Raw genomic sequence first — 22589 nt, 5'->3', positions numbered from 1 at the left:
GTAAAACTTTCTTCTCTTCAAGTTGAACCACAGGTTACTCATGGAAACAAAGGGGAGCGAGGAAAATGTCCAACTCGGTCAAAAAAGCCAAACAGGGAGATAAGTCGCCCCTGAAGTCCTCGGGAACCCAGAGCAAGTAAGCCGAGTCGTCTCCTCTTTAAAGGTTGCCTATGTAAGACACAAAATGACCAGCAATACTTGTTACTCATTGGACGACGGGCTAGCCATGGTTGATACTGAGAACTTCTGTCCTCCCATTACGTCCAAAATATGCCAATCCCACGGCGTGATAGATGCCAATTGTGTGGTGTGGTGCAAAAATGCTGGGGTTGATGTCAGAGTTGGAAATCCGACTTCCAACAACTGGAACACACCATAAAGGCCCTGGTATATATATCAATTGGGTCTTCAGGAGTTAGCTTGTGATGATACCTTCAAGGACTCATTTTGACTTGGGATTGCAGTAACCGTTTTAAACACAAATGTATCATTGTGCAGATTTGACATGTATCCCCTTTAAAGCAGCACAATTTGAATGTTTCTTGTTTTTAATTCCAGGGCTTCTCATGATCTCAGGAGGCTTCAGTCCCTGCTCACCAAAACCAGCCCCAGACCAGAGGTGACCAGCGACAAGAGGCAGCGTGTCTCGACATTTCGATAACGATACTGACGTAATAAAGAAGTATGTGCAATGTTTTGGTTTTTTTGCAGGAGGCAGCGCTGAATCACAGCAGAACTCACAGATCACAAGGTCTGCAACATCAGAGAGACGCCATGAGACAACAGAGGGAGAGAGACAACAGCAGTGAAGCCTCTGAACTGGAAAAATTCAGGTTCACCTCCCAACGGTTATTTATACTTATGTATGCTGTATATACTTATGTATGCTGTATGTCCTCACAGCAAGAACCAGTTTCACCAGTTTGAATCTGGGAGTTCCCAGAAATCCTTTGTACTGAACCATGTAGAGTTTGCATGTATCCCAAGGTTCTCCATGTTCTTTGGCTTCCTCCACAGTACATAAACATCAGATTAAGCTAATTGGACACTCTACATTGACAGTGGGTGTGGATGTGGGATTAAATTTGGATTTGTGCACTCCGCCTTTCGCCCTATGTCAGCTAATATGTAAAGAAAAAAACAATTAGCATGAGTCAGAATTTTACAACTCAAAACTACTTGTACTGTTAATTGTACGTCTGTCACATTAGTTTCACAGTAAATACGTCATACACATATGTACTGGTCAATCGTAATCCGTGGACATGTTGCTATGCTGTTTATGTTTGTGCAACTTCTGCAAACTTCTGCGGTTAATGGAACATGGCATTTGGAGGCGTGTCTAAAAGATACGGCTTGTTGACGCACCAGAGTTAGCATAGTTAGCATAGGTCCTCCTTAAATGATGTAATGATTTGAGCAGCATTAATCCAAAAGTAATAGATGCATTTGGATAAAATTGATCAGGGATGTAGGTTATAGCCCAAGGGAGATTTTCCTTTTTTGTGATAATCAGGATTTCTTTCTTTTTTTAAGTTGTTAACCTTGCAAGTGAAGTTGCAAACTGACTTAATTTTCCCCACTTTTACTTGATTCTAATCAGTTAAGACAAATCATTTGAGCATTGTACCCATAACCTGAGATAAATGATGGCAACAGACCATACCAGGACGTAGCAACAGGAGGGAATCAGTCGTGATTTTTGCAATTTGGGGCGAGTCAACATTCATTATGAGCGCGACTGTTACTGTCATTTAAATAATCAGAAACCACTCTTTTGTACCCAACAACATTCATCTTCCAGCACGACATACAGAGAGCAGAGATGCTTCAGCAGTCACCCGCTGCATAAACACTTCTCCGACATCCTCGTGTCTTTGGTCAAGAACCGACTCTGCAGGTGAAGCGTCGTTCGTCTGTGCCGCCGTGAAACACAAGACGACGGTAACTGACTGGTTGTTATTTGTTCTGTAGCGACTGGATCTGCCAGGCTGCACCTGAATCAGTCCTTAGGGTTCTCATCTGCCTGAGATTATTGATCAGAGACCCTCAACATCAGGTATGACTGTAACAGCCCTTTAAATTCTCAATCGATAGACTTTTAGCTAACTTGTGGTTATCTTTAAGCTAGCATTTAGTTGATAGACAGACTTTTAGCTAACTTGTGGTTATCTTTAAGATAGCATTTAGCTGATAGACAGACTTTTAGCTAACTTGTGGTTATCTTTAAGATAGCATTCAGCTGATAGACAGACTTTTAGCTAACTTGTGGTTATCTTTAAGCTAGCATTTAGTTATTAGACAGATTTTTGCTAAATTGTGGTTATCTTTAAGATATCATTTAGTTGATAGACAGACTTTTAGCTAACTTGTGGTTATCTTTAAGCTAGCATTTAGTTATTAGACAGATTTTTGCTAAATTGTGGTTACCTTTAAGATATCATTTAGTTAATAGACAGACTTTTAGCTAACTTGTGGTTATTTTTAGGCTAGCATTTAGTTGATAGACATATTTTTGCTAACTTGTGGTTATCTTTAAAATAGCATTTAGTTGATAGACAGACTTTTAGCTAACTTGTGGTTATCTTTAAGCTAGCCTTTAGTTGATAGACTATCATAGACAGCTAACAAAGATTTTATTTTGTTCTTAAAAAATGTTCACGTGGTAAAATAAGAATTATAAAAACACACATACTTTGTCATCCAACAAATCAATCGAATTAGTCTGTCAGTTCAAAAATGCTTTATTGTCCCCCCAGCTACAGAACAAGACACATCATAAAACAGACAACAACCAAGGACATATAATTGATAGAATATTAATGGAAAGGAAAATAATTGCACTTAAAATACTTTGAAATATTTACAGTAAAAAAACAAATGCAGGTAATCCTCAGTCGCCATCAAAGCTTAGAACATGCACATAAATGAACAGTAATATGATCTGTAATGTAACCGTTTCCACTTTCAGAAAATCCTCCATCAGCTGCAGGGCATCACTTCACTCTCCAGGGTAAAGTCTCCATGTTTCCACGTCACAGGCTACATTTGTGTGACGTCTTCACGTGTGCATGTGTCTCATGTCGTCTTTGTTTCCTCCTGAAGTACATGGAGTCCGTCACCGCCGTGTATTTGTCCTGCGGTGACCAGGCGTTTGCTGCACAGACACTGGTCACGCTCACCTGTGAGTGATGTCACGGAAAACTTTCTCAGTGTGGACTTCATCGTCCTCATTGTCGCTTTCTCTACAGACATGTTCCAGAAGCTGTCGGCCGCCGAGGGTCAAAGGGCACGAGTCATCGAGAGCGGCGCTCACAAGGTGTGTGATGAGTTGTGATCATTTATTATTTATAATTTAGATTCTAATTTGTTCATATGATTATTTGATTAAGACATTTTCATTTACGCCGAGCCACTGCATGTTTACATCCGCAATTAAAAAGCTATACGTTGTTTTTCTGTAAATATGTTGAATATTTTTTTAATATATATTTTTAACACCTTAATTTATATACTGTGCATACATATATACGTCTAATGTTATATCCTATTATCGTACTTTTTTGTAGTATCATTTGTCAAAAGCGATTTTACTCAGTAAAGTCTAATATAATCTAATCCACTCAATTATTATCCAATATAATCGATACTAATCTAATCCATAGTAATCCTTATATTATCTAACCGAAACTAATCTAACCTAAAACAAACTAATCAAAACAAATCAAATTTATCAAAACTAAGATAATAAAAATGTACCTAATCTAATCCAATCTAAAATTATCGAAAACTAGTCTAATCTAATCTAATTTGATCTAATCTCAACCAGTCTTCTCTAATTTTATCTAATCTAAACCAATATAATGTAATCAAATCTAATTGCATAACAAATTTGAAACTAATCTAGTCTAATCTAATCAAATTGAAATCAATTGAATCTCAACAAATCAAATCTGAATGTGAACTAATCTATCGGAAACTAATGTAATCTAATCTCATATTCCACTTCTAAATTTGCTCTCCTCATAACTCAGATTATAACTCAGTGTTGTGTCCATAGACTCTGGTGAAGCTTCTGTGCACAGATGACAGCAGTGTTCTGCTGGGAGCTCTGCTCGCTCTCACCACTCTGGCCCAGAGGTAAACACAGACACATCATTATCATCATTATTGTTTAACTGCATTCAAAACAGTTTAGATTTAATCTGGTGTGAAACATGTTCTTCTTCTGCAGCCCTGACTGTAAGGAGGAGATCGGGGAGCCACCGATCGTGGAGAGGCTACTTGTGATCCTGCAGGAATATGACATGCTGTCAAAGAGGTTACAACACTGTTTCTTTAAGTCTGTGCTTAGTGTAACTCTGTAAAACTATGAAAGGAACAAAACTAGACTCGATAAATGAATAACAAAAACTGTTCCAGATTCTGTAATCCCTCAGACTTTCAGGTGCCTGGATCTTGACAGTAGTCGCAAATACTCTACTGCTATTGTTTGTATTTTACTAAACTAGTAATTCAGGTGATATGAAGACAGTGATGTTCTAATCTGGCCATCTAGGGGGAAAAACGCGCGAAAGATTGGACTCACTTCGCTTAAATGAACAAATGCAGCGACCGGTAACTCTGTGAGTAAACGGGGTAACACTACCAACTCTGAAATTCGGGGAAACCTCATCAACCCTGGCATGAGAACCCAAGATGGCTGCCAGCCAGCGCTACTTTAAGTTATATTATGTTCACGCCAATCTCAAATTTTTGCATCTATCGCACCATGGGATTGGTGTATTTTGGACGTAAGAGAAGACAGAAGTTTTCGCCATCATCCATCGCTAATATCAGACGCGTTGTCGGAATCGCCTGCAGAGAAGAAACCTCTGTTGTGTACGGTTTGTTGCATTCTGCAGTTTCACCAGTTTAGATGTCACTATTCTGACGCACTGGTCCTGCAAGAACAAATTGACATGTCTGCACCTGATGAATAGCATCTATAAAATGAATAAAGCCATTATCCGTTCTATCAAAATACGTTACCCATCCTTACATGATGATAACTCCACCTGCAGGATAAGTGCGGAGTTGCTGAGGCTCCTGTCCCCAGTGCAGCAGGTGAGGGACCAGGTGAGGGAGCTGGAGGGCCTTCCTGTTCTGCTGAGCCTCCTGCACGGTCAGCACCTCAAGCTCCTGTGGAGCCTCACCTGGGTCCTGGTCCAGCTCTGTGAGGATCCAGCCACCAGGACGGAGATCCGGAGCTGGGGCGGGGTGCAGCAGCTGCTGCGGCTGCTCAACAGGTCAGTGACACGGTTGCTGTTCAAGTGAGACGACTGAAGCTTCCACGAAAGGTTTCAGAAGTGAATTCTAATGCTCAAAAAACTCATTCAGCAACATGAAGCCAACCAGCACGTCCATGTGGGCCAGCCATCCATTCATCTTCTCCCACTTTGCCCTCCACACGAGGTTCACAGGGGGGCACTGGTGCCAATCCTGGCCGACATGTCGCCAGTTCCTCACACAAACAAACAACTATACACTCACACACCACGTGGGCCCCCTAAAGGTTATATTTGGGCTGAAAATATGAGTGCCAAGCAGATTTGTCCATGGTTTTCCTGGTGGCATGGGACCTGCATAATTAGGCAATTTAAAGCCCATGCCCTGGTAGCCTGGAAGGGGTACTAAGTGGGTAAATACGGGTGGGGCCACCATGGAAACCACCACAGACAAGCCCACTTGGGCCTACATGGACATTCTAGCTGGCGGAGCACACATTTTCAATAATGGACGATCGCTTTTGTGAGAATCCAAAATCGTGTTCATGATTAAATCAAGATTGTAAAGTCCCACGGAACGTCCACGTGTATTTTCAGCTGAAGAAGTCACTTCTGAAACTTTTCATCAGCGCTTCTTGGTCTTTCGCAACAATTGCTACACAGAGAAACCCAGAGAGAGGGTCTGGTGGAGGTCACTGACATTTGTTTAGATTTAAAAGTATGGTGCTACAGCTTCAGCTGCAGTTGTTGTTTCTTTTAAATCTTACAGTGACAGACACTACGTCTGCGACCGTTCGTCGATCGAGATGCTCTCCAGCGCCAATGCAGCCGGTCGCATCCAGAGAGAGCACATCAGAGACGAGCTCAGCCCACAGGAGGAAGTGGACAACGCCGAGGCCCTTCAGTCAGGTCCGGCCAGTATAAGACACAAAAACATAGTTTTTAAAAAAAGTTATAATACAACGACTAAAAGGCAAGAGATACTAATCTGATACTTATTTTATATAAGATCCTTTATTAGTCCTGCAGTGGGGATACAGTTTCCGGCCTTTTTTCTGTTTACGTTCATTGCCGTGTTAAAACAATGAAGTCAAATCCCATCCAATCCCCCGTTTTCCAGCCTGTTGTACAGCGTTGACTGAGCTCAGTCTGGATGACACGTCTGCTCACCACATTGTGCAGGTAAAGGAAGAGTCAGTAATATGAACACAGTCCCAGCCTTTATATTAAAACTATGTAAAACGCTGCCTGATTCATTTTGTGCTTTACTTTCTAAGGAAAATGGGATCTTCATTATCGCAAAGTTGATTTTACCAAAAAGCTGTGAAGCAAAGGCCACATCTTTGCAGGTATATATGTTATACGGCACAATTACACGTGTGAAATTACATTATAATGCAAATGAACATGTTTTTACTTACATAGAATAACGTCATTGCAACTGTGTTGACAGTGCTATGCATTCCGGACTCTTCGATTTCTCTTCAGTGTGGAAAGAAACAGGCATCTGTTTAAAAGGTGATGCTCCACGAAAGAAAGCAGTTATTTGGGGAGAAAATAGGTGATGCTGCACATAAATCCATTTAAAATAAGCTTCTGTTTATCGTTTACAGGCTCTTTCCCACAGATCTCTTTGAGATGTTCATCGACGTTGGCCATTATGTGCGGGACCTCACTGCCTATGAAGGACTGCAAACCAAAGTGTCGCTCTACACTGTAAGAAAACAGCCACTACATTGGTTCCTCTGTATGTCAAGGTGGTTTTGGAGCCACAAGATAAATAAAAGATGGTCCAGAATGTGGCGACACGCCTGGTCTTCAAACAGCCTAAAAGGGCACATGTCACCCCTGATGCTACAAAGTGCAAGGTCTGCTCCCGCCTACTTAAATGCTCTCCTAAAGGCTTACGTTACCCCTCGACTACTCCGTTCATGGAAGGATTGTCGTCTGGCGGTGCCAACACCCCGCACAACACAATCCAGACTCTTTTCATGTGTAGTTCCATGCACTAAGAGCACTATGCTCTTATTATAGAACAGTGGCAAACAGGTGGCCTGTGGGCCAAAACTGGCCCACCAGCTTTAATATCTGGCCTTGTAGACGAATTAAATAAACGTTTTTGTCTTTCGGGTGCTCCGTCTCTTAGGGTTGCCACAGCGGATGACCCGCACATTTGAATTGGCAGAGATATTTATACTTCCTGACGCTTGGGACTGCCACAGGAACTACACTGGATGTCAATTTAGAGTGTCCAATTAACAATGAGCAATGGGGATTGGAGACTTTGCTCAGGGGTCCCCGAGCCCTTGACCTGGCAACCTTTTGGTCACAAGCCAAGTTCTCGTCCCACGTGCTAAGTAGGTACTAAGGTGGATTGATTATCTTGGTGTTTGTTTTCAGGAAGAGGAACTGGACAGTCTGAGAGAGAGCATCGAGGCTGTGGACCAGAACCGACCTCCACTCAGAGTCATCAACGGTTACTCCGTACTGGACCATCTGGGCACCGGGGCTTTCGGAAGTGTCTTCAAGGTGCGAGAAACTTGAATTTTTGACTTGAAATGACATTAATTCATTCATGCAGATCAAACATAAAGGTATATTTTTACTCAGGTCAGAAAACAGAGTGGTCAGAACCTCCTGGCCCTGAAGGAGGTGAACCTGCACAACCCGGCCTTCGGCAAAGACAAGAAGTCCAGAGACAGTAATGTAGAGAAGATCATCTCTGAGCTGACGATCATCAAAGAACAGGCACAGAATTTTATTTTAAGTCACTGACACTCTAATATGAAAAGATACTGTATTTCACTTTAAAAATCTATAAAAAAAAAATTCCGAATTAACAACATAATTTTCTCTCTTTTCCCCCAATTTTTTTCTGATCCATTTCTATGAATTAACCAGTTTTTTCTCTATGTTCTTCCTCCCTATAGATGAATCACCCAAACGTTGTTAAATATTACAAGACATTTTTGGAAGGTGAGGATTACTACTTTTACTTGGTTGCAGGGTTGCCAGGTCTGCGTGACAGAACCAGCCCAAAGTCAGCACCTAAAAATAAAAAAGCCCAACATAAGAACACCGGACCATCGCCAAATGCCTCCAAACATGTCTTTGGCATGTATCCACTTAACTGGTGGACGAAAACAATTCAATCCACGCAACACTTTAAAAAACAGCCCTGCAGACCTGGCAACCCACTTTGTCCCTCAAACTTTAAATTATCAACGAATAATAAGCGACAATGTCGCTTTAAGGTGACAGGCTGTACGTTGTGATGGAGCTGATCGAGGGAGTTCCACTGGCCGAACACTTCAACTCTCTGAAGGAGAAACAGCAGCGACTCACTGAAGACAGAATATGGAACATATTCATACAGGTAACCACCAACAATGCTAACCACTTCAACACCGTGTGGCCCATGGATTTTCTTTTTTTCAACAACCCACAAAAATGCTACAATATGTAATATACGATATATCGATATATCAATATATATATCAAAAACACCAGTCACACGTGAGACATGACACCCAGCCAGAAAACATCAGCACATGAAAAACTAGTCAAGGGAAGAGCACCACCTGCTGGCAGGGTGGCAGCCTACACTACTGAATAATATTACTGATTTCCCTCCAAATACCACCAGAAGAAGCTCACGTACCAATGTACCTTTTGTAAAAAGAAATGTTGCCCACCCTTGGGGGGCCCAGAGCTTCTCTGCTAACAGCCGAGTGTTTAACGCTCCCTCAGATGTGCCTGGCTCTGCGGTACCTGCACAAGGAGAAGAGAATCGTCCACCGCGACCTCACACCCAACAACATCATGCTGGGGGAGAAGGACAAAGTCACCATCAGTGAGTGTGTGTGTCTCACGATTGTCACATCATGTCCTGACTTGTGACTTTTTTACGACCTTTTTCTTTCTTTGCCCTCTGCGTGAAGCCGACTTCGGTCTGGCCAAGCAGAAGCAGGAGAGCAGCAAGCTGACGTCAGTGGTCGGCACCATCCTTTACTCCTGGTGAGGAACAATCAAGGGCAACGCGAGCCTTGATTTCTGCATGTTCAGGGTTAAAGTGACAAAAACAACACTGACACTGACACAGAACTACACAGCACGTGTTGTTACATGGTTTCGAGGGTTTTTCAAACTGTGATTGGTCAATTTGCCCATCACTCTCTGAATGAAAACACATAGCTTAGCCTTCCCCGGGATTTGCAAAATCCTAAGCAATTAATGAGTCAGCTAACCGGGCCTAATGGAGACAGACGATTCTGATTGGATAGCATGTTTCAGGACAGTAACCCTTTCATTGCTGATGGGCACTTGACAGTAAACTTAACTTTAGAACATAGATGAGAGAAAATGTATTAAATGTATTGTATTAAATTAAATGACATAATGACAATATAAATGCATATACAGTATATATTATTTAATACTCATATTTTTTGGTCCAGAATTATTTTTTGGGGTAGAAGGCCCTGAAGGTTAAAATCACTAAACACTTGACTGAAAACTTGGTTGTAACAGATCGTCTGTGAGAAAAACTAGACAAAGTAGTATGACTAAATTAAACTAGACTCACATCAGTAATGCAGCCAACATATATTCAGTTCCTCCCTCAGGACTCAAGAGAAACAACATAAACACCAAAAAACCCACTTATTAACTCACAGGAGCTTGGTCTTTGTTCCAGAGATTGTTTGGAGGGAAAAGGAGGGGTCAAAGTTCGTCAGGGCTGGCTTTTATAACTTAGGGGGTGTGGCTATCTGATGGTGCAGGTAGTGGGTGGAGTCATGTGTTGGAAAAAAAACATTAAAACATTAAAAGATAGTATGACTTATACTTCACTGTTGGGAACTAATGAAAACAAACCTTTGTTTATATTTAAACGTAACGTACTGCAGCTTTAAAGCTTCTTACTCTTGGTCTACAAAGCGCTAAATGGTCTCAGACCAAAATACATCCCACATTTACTGAGATCATCAGGAACAGGTTTACTGAGTTCCTCAGACGCAGAACCAAACAAAGTGAGTTTCTCTGTGTATGAACACAACTGTACAAATAAACGTGTGCTGTGTGTCAGTCCTGAGATGGTGAAGAACGAGCCGTACGGAGAGAAGGCCGACGTGTGGGCTTTAGGCTGCGTCCTCTACCAGATGGTCACGTTACAGCCGCCGTTCTACAGCAGCAACATGCTGTCACTGGCCAGCAAGGCAACACACACACACCCACACTTATATTTAATGATTTACTCAATAATCCTGTTCTGTCGTCAGTTTATTGATCGTCTTCTTCTGCGTTGCCAGATCGTCGAGGCTGTTTATGAACCGATTGAAGGAGGAGTTTATTCAGAGAGAGTGACTGACATGATCAGATGGTGAGACTTTTATTTTGAAATATTGGATATAATTTATGGTGATGATGATTTGGAGAACTTCGTATTGTGATTAAAAACTTCCTATTGTGATTACGAACTTCGTACTATCGTTACGAACTTCGTACTGTGATTAAGAACTTCTTATTGTGACTACAAACTTCGTAATGTGATTACGAACTTCGTATTGTGATCACGAACTTCGTAGTGTCGTTAAGAACTTTGTACTGATTAAAAACTTCGTATTGTGATTACGAACTTTGTACTATCGTTAAGAATTTTGTACTGTGATTACGAACTTTGTATTGTGATTATGAACTTCGTAGTGTTGTTAAGAACTTTGTACTGTGATTAAAAACTTCTTATTGTGACTACAAACTTCGTACTGTGATTACGAACTTCGCATTGTGATTACGAACTTCGCATTGTGATTACGAACTTCGCATTGTGATTACGAACTTCACATTGTGATTACGAACTCCGTAGTGTCGTTAAGAACTTTGTACTGATTAAAAACTTCGTATTGTGATTACGAACTTTGTACTATCGTTAAGAACTTCGTACTGTGATTAAAAACTTCTTATTGTGACTACAAAATTCGTATTGTGATTACGAACTTCGTACTATCGTTAATCACTTTGTGCTGTGATTAAGAACTTCAAACTTCATTATGACTGTGACTCACCATGACTCTGACGACCTGTCAGGTGTTTGAGTCCAGGCGCAGACCAGAGGCCGGACGTCGTGGCTGTCAGCGCCAGGATCTGTGACCTGATGATGAGGCAGATGGACGGCCTCTGCATTTCCCAGAATGCACTGGAAAGGAGAGCTGAGAGAGACAGGAAACGGGCGCAGAAGTACTTCCTGGAGCGTGGGAGGAACTGCTGCGATTCGCACCTGTCGCAACAGGTAACGAGAAAAAACAAAATATCCTCAAAGACATTTAAAGGAGGTTTTGTGTGAATACTTTCTTTACATTCAGGAAACGTCCTTGACCACAGAAGAATATCCGACTCCACAATCCTCCGTGGCGTGCAGATTAAACCGTGGCGAGCAAATCACCTGTGCAGGTGAATGTTTAAGCTCACACTGCCGAGGTTTTTAGACAAACTGCATCATATGTTTTGTACCGTGTGTGTGTTTAGAAGACGCCTCGGACGATGACGCCGAACCTCCTGAAACTAAGAACACCACCACAGCCTGTGTAGGAAAAGACAGTGGTACGTTCTATGTTCACTGAGACAATATTTGTTCTTTTAGATTCAATAATTCAATGGGTTTTGTTTTTTTGTGTGTTGTTGATTTTGCCTTAAAGGACTGAAGTCCAGTCTCTGTGTTACACCTGATCAAGTTCTATCAAGGTAAGCGACGAAGACGTAAAGATTTTGCGATTTTACTGGCGTCATGTTGATGTTCTGCCTCCAGAAAGTCCTGGAACGTCAACTCCATTTCTTCTAAATGTGAAAATAATTGAAAATGTTCTGTTAGAGAAGAGACTGTGATCAGTAATTCCTCAGGAAAACGTTGGAAAAACTGCATCTAGCTCCTAAAAGTGAAGAAGAATGTGTTTATGCTGCTTTATCTCGGCCTTTTTTTTGGACCGCAAACTGAAATTTGTAAACGGCTCACTCTGCCACACCAAAGGCCATAGAGAAAACATGGAGCTGCTGCTCTACTGCTGCCTCGTGTGGTCACTTTGTGTCACTGAGTAAATCCAAATGAAGGATTTCAAACACCAAAGGCACAAAACAACAGATTACAACAGTGGATCAGCAGCTCCTGTGCGCTGTGATGCAAAATCGTTGGCTTTCTCAATGGACTTTGGCGCTGGAGAGCGAGAGGTTTACCAAGTTGTTTAACAATGAGATTTATCTCATTGTTAAACAACTTTAGACCGACCAACCCACAGTATTATTATTTCTGACTTCTCTCAGTGGCGACGACGCTGCAGCACGGACAAAACAAAGACCAGGTAACTTTTCGACGCAAAAGCCTTTAAATGTCTTGACGATGAGTACAAATACGACACGTGGAGTTGGACGTTGCGAGAAAGACTTTGTGAAACGTTTGAAAACTTCTCTCAGCGTCAGCGGGGATCTGTGTCTCGCAGAAGAAGCTGCGACAGATTGACGACCCGAGCCAGAGGCTCCTCGTGCAGCTGCACAAAATCGTCTTCATCTCTCAGGTACAGTCGTGACACAACGTCCACGTTAGACTTTACACCAGAGAGAAAGTCCTCGTGACTGTGTGGTCTCATCATCATCCTCCATCATCTCCAGCTTCCACCAGCTCCACACCACAACGTCAAACGGCGGCTCATCGAAAGGTTCAAAAAGTCTCTGTTCCAGTGCGGCAGCGACCCCTACAGCCTGAAGGTGGAGCTCAGCAAGGTTCGTACCGACAACTTGTGACTGATTCACCGAGTGCAAACGAGACAATGACTGACTCGTGTTCGCAGCTGCTCCACTCGTCTCCAGAGCTGATGGAATTGGGCTCGACCAGTCCAGAGTGGTGGCCACTGGTCCACCGCGTCCCAGGAGAGTCCGTCGCCGCTGAGATCGCAGGTCGACCACAATGACCTCAAATATTCATGTTCACACACACACTTTAAATCTCATCTTGTTCTGTTTCGCCGACAGATGACGGGAATCTCAAAGAGGGAATCACCTACCAGCAGATGCAGGTCAGTTTGTTTTATTAATGCAGTGTTAGTCAACAACAAGGCTCCATACAGATTTTTACAAACCAGGGGCAATTATTTCCCATAATCCACGAAGCCCAAGCCTCTGGTGCTACTATCCCCATATCCTGATATTTTACTGGGCCCCTAAAGCCAAATAACACTGGTTATGTGATGTGATATATCTTTAAAGGGCCCCTCAATCAGTCACCACAGGTTATGTTATTCACCCCCGACAGATGAAAGGGGTCCACGGCAGAATAGCACATATTTTTAGCCAATTTTTCTTTATTCTTTCCACCTGATGAAATATTTAATAGTAATAGTTTAAAGATAAACGACAAATAATACAAAACTATTGCTTAACTTCAGTAACCGGTGAGACACTGAACAACACTGCACTCCAGTGAAATAATAGTGTTAAGTGTTTTCAATAAAATCCATGGAGAAAGTAAATGATTACATGAAATGCAGTAAATCAGCCAATGCTGATTATTAAGAAATTGCCAAGATTATAACTAATTCATTGTTCTACCTCTAATACAAGTAAAAAAAATTGATGATGTTTCTCCAAAGGGAATCATAGAAGAGCTGCTGGAGGAGAACAGCTACTATGAGGCGACAAACAGAAGGTGACCTGAGATTAATTTATTATTTACCACACACACACACACACACACACACACACACTGTATGTATGCATATATATTATGTATATATGTAATATAAATAAAAAAACTGTCTGTAAATTGTAGGTTTTTAGAAATGAAGTGAGAGGATGTTTTGGAATTTTTGTTCTTCTCAAAAGGTAAGTGACATGAAATAAGTGCCACTCAGTGGGATATAATGTCTCAGGTGTTCACAAAAAACACAATAATGTATACATACAAAAAATAAAATGAAAGAGATATTTATAATAACGTTTGCATTTTGTTGTTTTTTCTTAGAGTTGCAGAGCAGAGAAACGACCGTCGACCGTACACGTCCTCATGAGTCACAGAAGCCTCTGCTATGTTACTCTTTCATTTCATTCCATCACTCTTATGTATTATTATTAATGCTATTATTATTCTAATAATAATAATAATAATAATAATATGGTTGCAATAAAAAAAATTACATATCATACAATTACTTATTTTAATAGCACCATGTTTTAATTGCTAGCTAACTATTAAAAGGTATAGGCAGCTACCTTAGATATATAGATAATTACAATGAGCTAGATAGAAAGAGCTAGTTAGATAGCTGATATTACATGTCATTATTATGTATTGCTATTATTAAGATGCGATTAAAAATATACAGATAATTTATTATTATTTTAATACTATTATATATTGTATTTAAATAGCCAGCATGCTACACAGATAGATGGATACGATCCTAGCTACGGCAGTATCTAAATCTAAAATAATAGTTTATATCATTCTTATGTATTATATATTACTATGATCGCAAATGAAAATATACATGTTTTTTTCCTTTTTATTTAAAATTGAAAAGCTTTATTATTGTTTGAATTCTCCACCTCTTAAATAATCTTAAATATTAATGTTTGTCCAGATTAATCACTGAATAGGTTGTTTTTCCAGAGCTCAGTGTTGTTTTTTTTTGTTTTTTTAAAAAAGCTTTGTTTGTTGTGCACTTTGAACCAAAGGGAAATAGTCAGTATGAGCTGTACATAGAAAAGCAAACGATGTATGAAATTATATACATGAAATAAATGTCTTTTCATGCAGAAACATGTTTTCAACTCATTCATATTTAGTTTGGCTGCACGGTGAGGAAAAGAAACTGGATTCATGAAATAAAAAAAAAAAGAAGATAAAATGTTGCCTAATAATCAGCGACGTGCACGACAATTCCAAAATACCTACTTTGATAAAGCAGCGTGGAATCATGGGAGTCAGTGGTGGGGAGGAGAACTTCAGCAGCAGAACACTCAGCCAACAGCAATACAATAGTTGTTGTGATCTGTGAGTTAATAATACACAGAATAAAAACAAACAAACAAACAAAAGACGAGTAATACTAAACCTCTCCTACCTCACTGTGATGTTTCATAGCAGGTTTGACGTGGAAGTTGCAGCAGAGACGCTAAAGCGAAGAAGAAATTGTTCTTTTCTGGGAAATTTCAGTCAAAAATGTTCCAGATCATGTCTTTAACTACACAAGGACGACGGGTTTCGATGAGTCGCAGGAGAAATATCAAAGGTGTTAACGGTCAAATGAAAGATGGCCGTGATGAGTAATACCTGCTGCTAAAACCTGACAAACCTGAGTTTCCTCATACACAGGAATCAAGATTCCTCAAGAGGGCTGAGTTTTTCATCAGTGCAGTGCTGCGACACACCAACAGGGGGCAGTGTGAGCCTTTCCTTTAGGCGGAGAGGCGAGACGACCTGAAAGGACCTCCTCAAAGCTTCCATGACTCGACAGCGGGGGGCGCTATCGCCAATAACAGCAACATCCTGCAGCATCAGAGGAAACATGAGAGCAAATAACCAGAAAATAAGACTTTAACGGACAAAACACAAGACAACGGGATTAGAATGTGACCTGTTTAGTTCTGTCGCACATGAAGAACGACCACAGATTGAATATGTACATATGTACAATGTTAAAATCCCAGTGTTTTGAGGCACAGTGAGTGTGTCCTAACACGTACATGAACAGCAACCGTCTCTTTAACTAAATGTACATTATTTCAGGCACAAAACCTTGTTACGTTTCCAAAAAAATATATAGAATTATTCCCACAGCCTTTCATTTCATTCAATGAAAAACATTTACACAGTAATCACTGAAGTAAGTTAAAACAGTATCAACAGTACATGTTTATTCATTCTAGATATACATTCTGGGATTAAAAGTTGTGTGTGAGTGTGTGAGAGAGATTCTATTGTCTTATCTGCAGAGAACTGAGCTTAACAGCTACAACGACAACAAGAAGAAATTAGTCACATTTTATGTTGTTTAGGATTAAGAAATCCACATTGTATGTAAAAACTATAAATAATCCACAGGTTTTTCTATCCCTGCTAGACTAATGCTAAAGATAATGTGACTTATTGAGGTAAAGTGAGTATCACCAAGTATGAAAGCAACAAAATTTAACTTTTTTGTTATAAGAAATAATTCAGATGAATGTGGTTGTAGGAGGTAAACTGATACACATTTTTACAACACGCCTCAAAAAAACTATGAAATATTCCTTTAAACTGCTGAGAATTCATGAATATAGCCCAACTGTAAGTTAAAAGACTCAGAAATAATCAAAAATCAGCATTCATCTCTGATATTTTCATGGGAAACTTTAAAAATATTGCAAAGAAATGCAGTTGGAGTTTGGTTTATTGTGACAGAACGTCTGGTTCAAGGCTCTGGATCACAATCTGAATTCAACACAACTCATTTCCACTTGTGGCTGCAGAGGGCGCTGCTGCGCAACTAAAACAACTAAACACATACTGTTGCATTAAAAGAATTATTACTGCATCATTATCTCCGAGCACAGACTGAGGGTATGCCAGGAGCTGGAAGACAAAACAGAAGCAGGAAACAAATGAGGCAAAATTCTAACAACGTTTATAAAACACAAAAATAAAAAAGCTCCAAATAAACAGCGGTCAAACGGGTTTCCGGGTAAATCAGGGTAATGACGTGGCCCACTGACCCCGCTCACTGAGAGTGATCATATCTACCCCCCACTGCTGCTATCAGAGAGTCAATTATCAGGCTGTGGCATCGTTTCTGTGGCGACGACAGATTTGACAGATCTGACGCCTGAAAATGACGGTGAATAAAACATGGGGCACATTCTGCCTGAGGGCCATTCTCTGTCTGTCACTCACTTTGTCTTTTGGCATGGATGTGTGTGTGTGTGTGTGTGTGTGTGTGTGTGTGTGTGTGTGAGACTAACCTTGTCAGGACCAGGAACCTCATTTTTGAGGATATCCTGGAGTTTAGAATCCGTGTGCTTCAGGACAGACTTACCAGGATGTCCAGGCAGGCAGCCTTGAGCAGAGTGATCTGGTCAGCGATGGTCAGACCGGTGAAACCCGGCACTCGCTTGGGTTTCCGAGGTCCAGCTGGATCCTGTGGTCTGAGCTGGAGTTCTATGCGCAGAGTCCAGAGAGTTCTTTTGTTTGAACCACATCTACCACACTTTGAACTTTGAACTTTAAACTTTAAACTAAATCATTCAACAAAGCAACGACCTCTGTCCTCCTCCCAGGCAAGACTTTGGCTTTTACACGTTCTGGTTCCGAGAACGTTCTGGGAACATTACCTTCTAGTTGCGTGAACTTTCCCTGAAAGTCTTCCTCAGGTAGTCCTCTGGTTGTCATGGAACATTCTCCTGACCTTAGCATTCGGAGAGAACAGAACATTTCCCTAACCTTCAGGCAACCTTTGTAAGAACGTTCTCAACAGCAAACCTTCAAACCTTCTCAGAGCTTTATCTTTTAGTTGTAAACACTGGGGACGTGATGTGGAGACCACGATGCAACAACAGGAGAACATTTCAGTTTTTGGTTCAAATGAAACTCAGAAGAAACACAGTCTAACATGCTTTTGTCTGACTGTTTAGATTCGGCTGGGTGTAGTGTTGTGTTGTAGTACTCGAGATCTCGGTCTCGTCTCGGAATCGACTGCATTTTTGCTCGGTCTTGTCTCGGTCTCGGACAAAGCGGACTCAGGATTTTATTTCAAGACCGGTCAAGACCACAACTGTGGGGATCAATAAATTGCCTGTGCATTTTTGGATGAACTTGTTAATATCATTACTGTGGTTTTGCGTAAATCGTATCGCTTCCGGTACGACCAACAACTTGACTCATTTATCATTTGAAATTCTTGTCACCGTTAACGGCTGTCACCCCTCCCGCCCCCTTTCACACGGTGCCCACAAAAGTGCATGTGAGTGACAGGAGAAGAGGCCGTGAGAAGATGTCAGCCAACTCATCTATAATAACATGTGGTTACCTGAACCACAAAGACTTTCTGTGCATAAATACCTCCAAAAGAAAACACAACGCTAACGGAGACGGCTGGCACCACGTCCAACTTTTACTGCCTCGGTCTTGATACACTGTGGTCTTGGTCTTGACTTGGTCTCGGTTTAGGTGGTCTTGACTACAACACTAGCTGGGTGGCAGACTCAGGTCAGGATCAGGATCACCTACGACACAAAGCGATATAATCAACACACGACCTCTGCTGCCGTAGCCTGTTGTTTCCCCGCCCTCTCATTTGATTGTGAAGTGGCGGCAGAAGCCACTGAGCTGAACAGCGTTAATCTTGTCTCTTATATCCAGCTGTGTTTGTGCTTGTGTTTGTGTTAATGTGGCAGAAACTGTGACAGCTGCAGAAAATAAACACGCTCCAAACATAATGCAAATATCCTACAAAGTTTGTGAGAAATGCAGAGATGTGTTTATATCCTGGATCTCTGTACAATGGTGTTACTGATAATCCACTGAGCTCTGCTGCTGCTGCTGCTCGCCAAACCACAGGCTTGTGACGTTAAGAACACGTGAGTATGTTTGGAACAGACACGCCCTGACACGTGATAATAGATTACTCTTTACATGAAGGGACCTGCAGCTGTTTGTATATGTGTATATATGTATATATATATATATACACATATATATATATACACACATATATGTATATATATATACATATATGTATACACACACATATATACATATATACACACACATATATGTATAAATATTTATACACACATATATACATGTAATATGTTTATATAAAATGCTTAACAAATTTGTTAGACCACCTATTAATATTTTAGAATTCTGTCAAGAACTAAAAATGTTATTTATTTGGCAAGTAACAAACTGAATTCACTTATTTTTTTAGATGCAAATGTGATCCAGAAATGAAGACTCTTTTTTTTCCAAGTTAACAACAATTTGAGATCTTAATGAAGAAAATAATCATGTGCAACAACAGAAACAACTCATTTATTCCATAAATATACATTTTCTATGTTTTTTATCCATGCATGTGTTTGTTTTTAACATGTTGCGAGTGTGAACGTCACAAATGGACAGCACCTGCAAAGTCACTGTATCCCACGAATAGAGCTTCCATAATCCAGTTTGTCTATAGGAAGGGAATTAAGCAACTAATTTAAATTTGGATTTAAATTTGTTTTTAGATTTGAATGGAGAAGCAGCTCTGTTAGTCTCTTCTTCTTTAAAAGGACTTTAAATAAATAAAAAAAAAGGTCCATTATGAAACATTCTGGAAACAGCAATATTTGAATACTGTGTACAGTAGAAAAGATCTCTCTCTGTCTGTGATAATTTAAATGTCTGTTGCCGTGCGGACATTTTTGCATTTGAGCAAAACGTGCGCCTCTGTGGTGACTGTGTTTGACTGTTTGACTGTGTTTGTGTCACAAACACAGTCAAACAGTCCCATCATTTAATGCAGAGCCAAGTTTTTTTTTCTAGAATTGGAAAGCTTTATTATTATTATTGTTGTTATCATATTATAATAATAATAATAATAATTATTATTATTATTATTATAATATGATGACATTGCAGGTGCTGTTCATGTGTGCTTTTCAAAACATGTAATTCACACTCACAACGTATTAAAAACATTTTTAATACACCATGTTTACAAACGTCCTTTTTAAACAAAAATGATATGTTTAATGCTAAAATATAATAATTATTATTGTTATCCATACATTTATTCATGGATTTATCCATTTAAAAAAATGTTCATAAACCATCAAATGTACTGTTTTACAAAAATAAAAATAAAAAGGCAAAGCACATTATTATCATCATATTGATTAACATGTCAAATCATAGTTGTAATTTATACTTTATACTTTATTTATACTATTCCTGCACAGAACAAATGTAGGTTTTAGTGGCTGAATGTTATGCTTGATTAATTTCCGGCTGAAATTAGGGAATAAAAAGGTGAATTAGTTTGTTCTTTGCCAAATAAATAACAATAAAATACAATTTTTAGTTACATTTTTGAGGGTCATTGTGTATTTATGTTGATGCGTAATTTGAGAGTGACCACTCTGTTGTAAATCCACCTCCTCTGTTAGATATTTGCAGGATGTTGCAGATGAACGCATGTTTTCAGGGTTTTTGAGTCTTTTTAACTTTGAGCTACAGCTGGACATTGTTGGCTTTGATTCCAACTCCACCAATCAGTGGCCGTCACATTTACATGTGGGACTTGTAAAGGTTAATCTTATCTTATCTTAACTCACATACAGTACATTCTTTTCCATTCACACTCGTGCAGCCTCGTGACTCACTGTGGTGTATTTTCCCAGCTGACAGAGGCGAGGGGAAGGTCTCTCTGTGAGCCCTGCAGATCTTCTCCACCATCAGTCCGAGCTCCTCCGTCAGCCACCGCCCTCTTTCGTCCCCTTCCTCCTGTTCCTGTCGTTTCTCACCGCTGGAGGAAAGAGCGACAACAGCTGACATCAGCGCTGACACCAGAGCGACAGAAAGAAATGTTTCTCTGCTTCATATTTAAGAACTGAAATGACATGTTAGAAATAGTCAGTGAGATTATGTGGTGATTTTAATATTTCTGGATGTGTGTGTGTGGGGGGGTGGGGTATATATTATGGATATCATTTTCATTCGAGGACGAAGGATGCCAGTAAATCTGAGGATAACAGGAGGATGAGTTCATCTACAGGGCCGGATATGAATGCTGGCGGGCCAGTTTGGGCCCACAGGCCACCAGTTGCTGACCACTGTGGTGGAACCACATCTTTTTCACAAATGCTGTCATCACATTACAGCGTGCTCCAGTCCACTGACTCAGTTCAGGCAGCTGTAACGCACATGTCAGGGAGGATCAGGATTACGCAACAACACAATCTCTGGCTTCCTCATTCTACACCCACGGCCCTCCCCCTCCCCTCCCCCTCCCCTCCCCTCCCCTCTGAATGCCCCATTTCACGTCCACATTGTGTAAAGTGTCCGACTAAGCTCATGTTACACGCTGACCACAGCAGTTACATAGCATCCGTCCGCCCGCTACATGTGCTGCGCTGCGTTTATGTAACGTGTGCAAGCAGCAACAATGAGAACATGTGTTTGGGTGGATCCGTCTCTGCCGCCCTATCACTGCCATCAGCCGCCACTGTGTAACACCCACTCGCTGATCTAGGTCACAGCACTTGTGGCTGTTCGTTCCTCTGGCACTGGAGTGTCAACGGAGGTGTCTCAGGGTTCAGGGAATAAACTTTAAAAAATTAAAAAAAGGGATTGAGATTGAGATTTGAGAGTGGTTAATGAGTGTTCAAAACTGTGGAAGCACGCGCTCTGGCAAACTGCACAAATAATCTGTGTTGATAACGATGATAACAAAGTTAGTTAATGTGTTTTTACGAAGCGCTATTTCTCTGCTTTCCAGTGTCTGTTCATCTTTGACCGCGTTATCCTCCACATGACCAGAGGGGGCCGCTCTAACTTTGAAAGTCTGTGAAGGTTCTCAGTCATCATGGTCAGCGCATCTTCAAATCAAATCAATTAGATTTTTATCTCTTGACACTTTGCATCTGATGACTCGGCCATAGTTGGATGTATCAGCAAGGGTGATGAGGACGAGTACAGGGCGGCTGTCGACAACTTTGTCACATGGTGTGAGCAGAACCATCTGCAGCTCAACCTAAGACAAAGGAACTGGTTGTGGATCTGAGGAGGAACAAGGCACCGGTGACCCCTGTTTCCATCCAGGGGGACAGTGTGGGCAATGTACAAGATTACAAATACCTGGGATTAACCATTTGACAATAAACTTGATTGGGCAAAGAACACTGATGCTCTCTACAACAAGGGCCAGAGTGGTCTCTATTTTCTGAGTCTGTGGTGGCTGGTGCGATCCTCTGGGGCAGCAGGCTGAGGGTAGCAGATGCCAACAGACTCAATAAGCTGATCCATAAGGCCAGTGATGTGGTGGGAGTGGAGCTGGACTCTCTGACGGCAGTGTCAGAGAGGAGGACGCTGTCAAAGCTTCTTATATATGTATTTCTATCCTTGTTTCATGCTCTTTGAATAGCAGCAGCTGTAACACAAGAATTTCCCCTCGGGGACCAATAAAGTATTCTGGTTCTGATTCTGACATCTTTAACTTTCTGATAAACTTTCCCTCGTTAAGTCAGGTTCTGGAGCTCTACAGCTGAATCCTGTTTGCCCGCGTGTTGCTGGAGGTTACTTTGTTAGTTGTGCATCAA

General features: G+C 40.9%; 1 protein-coding gene across 1 annotated transcript; it reads left to right on the top strand.

Annotated features, from left to right (window-relative positions):
• nek10 (NIMA-related kinase 10) lies at positions 1-15064 on the top strand. Its single transcript, XM_058648040.1, has 35 exons — positions 1-136; positions 559-643; positions 715-833; positions 1805-1900; positions 1975-2059; positions 2972-3013; positions 3106-3184; positions 3252-3319; positions 4061-4140; positions 4235-4321; positions 5064-5288; positions 6037-6176; positions 6388-6449; positions 6545-6616; positions 6721-6785; positions 6881-6983; positions 7668-7796; positions 7878-8015; positions 8198-8243; positions 8522-8643; positions 9018-9120; positions 9209-9284; positions 10354-10483; positions 10577-10647; positions 11352-11553; positions 11627-11714; positions 11790-11864; positions 11960-12005; positions 12579-12616; positions 12729-12829; positions 12924-13034; positions 13103-13208; positions 13284-13327; positions 13901-13956; positions 14272-15064. Exons 1-35 carry the CDS (start codon positions 66-68, stop codon positions 14315-14317), a joined length of 3207 nt encoding a protein of 1068 aa, XP_058504023.1. The 5' UTR covers positions 1-65; the 3' UTR covers positions 14318-15064.
• The last annotated feature ends 7525 nt before the right edge of the window (positions 15065-22589 follow it).

Source organism: Solea solea, chromosome 13 (genome assembly GCF_958295425.1).
Source record: "Solea solea chromosome 13, fSolSol10.1, whole genome shotgun sequence".
NCBI lineage: Eukaryota > Metazoa > Chordata > Actinopteri > Pleuronectiformes > Soleidae > Solea > Solea solea.
This window is presented reverse-complemented; position numbering and strand designations above follow the sequence as displayed.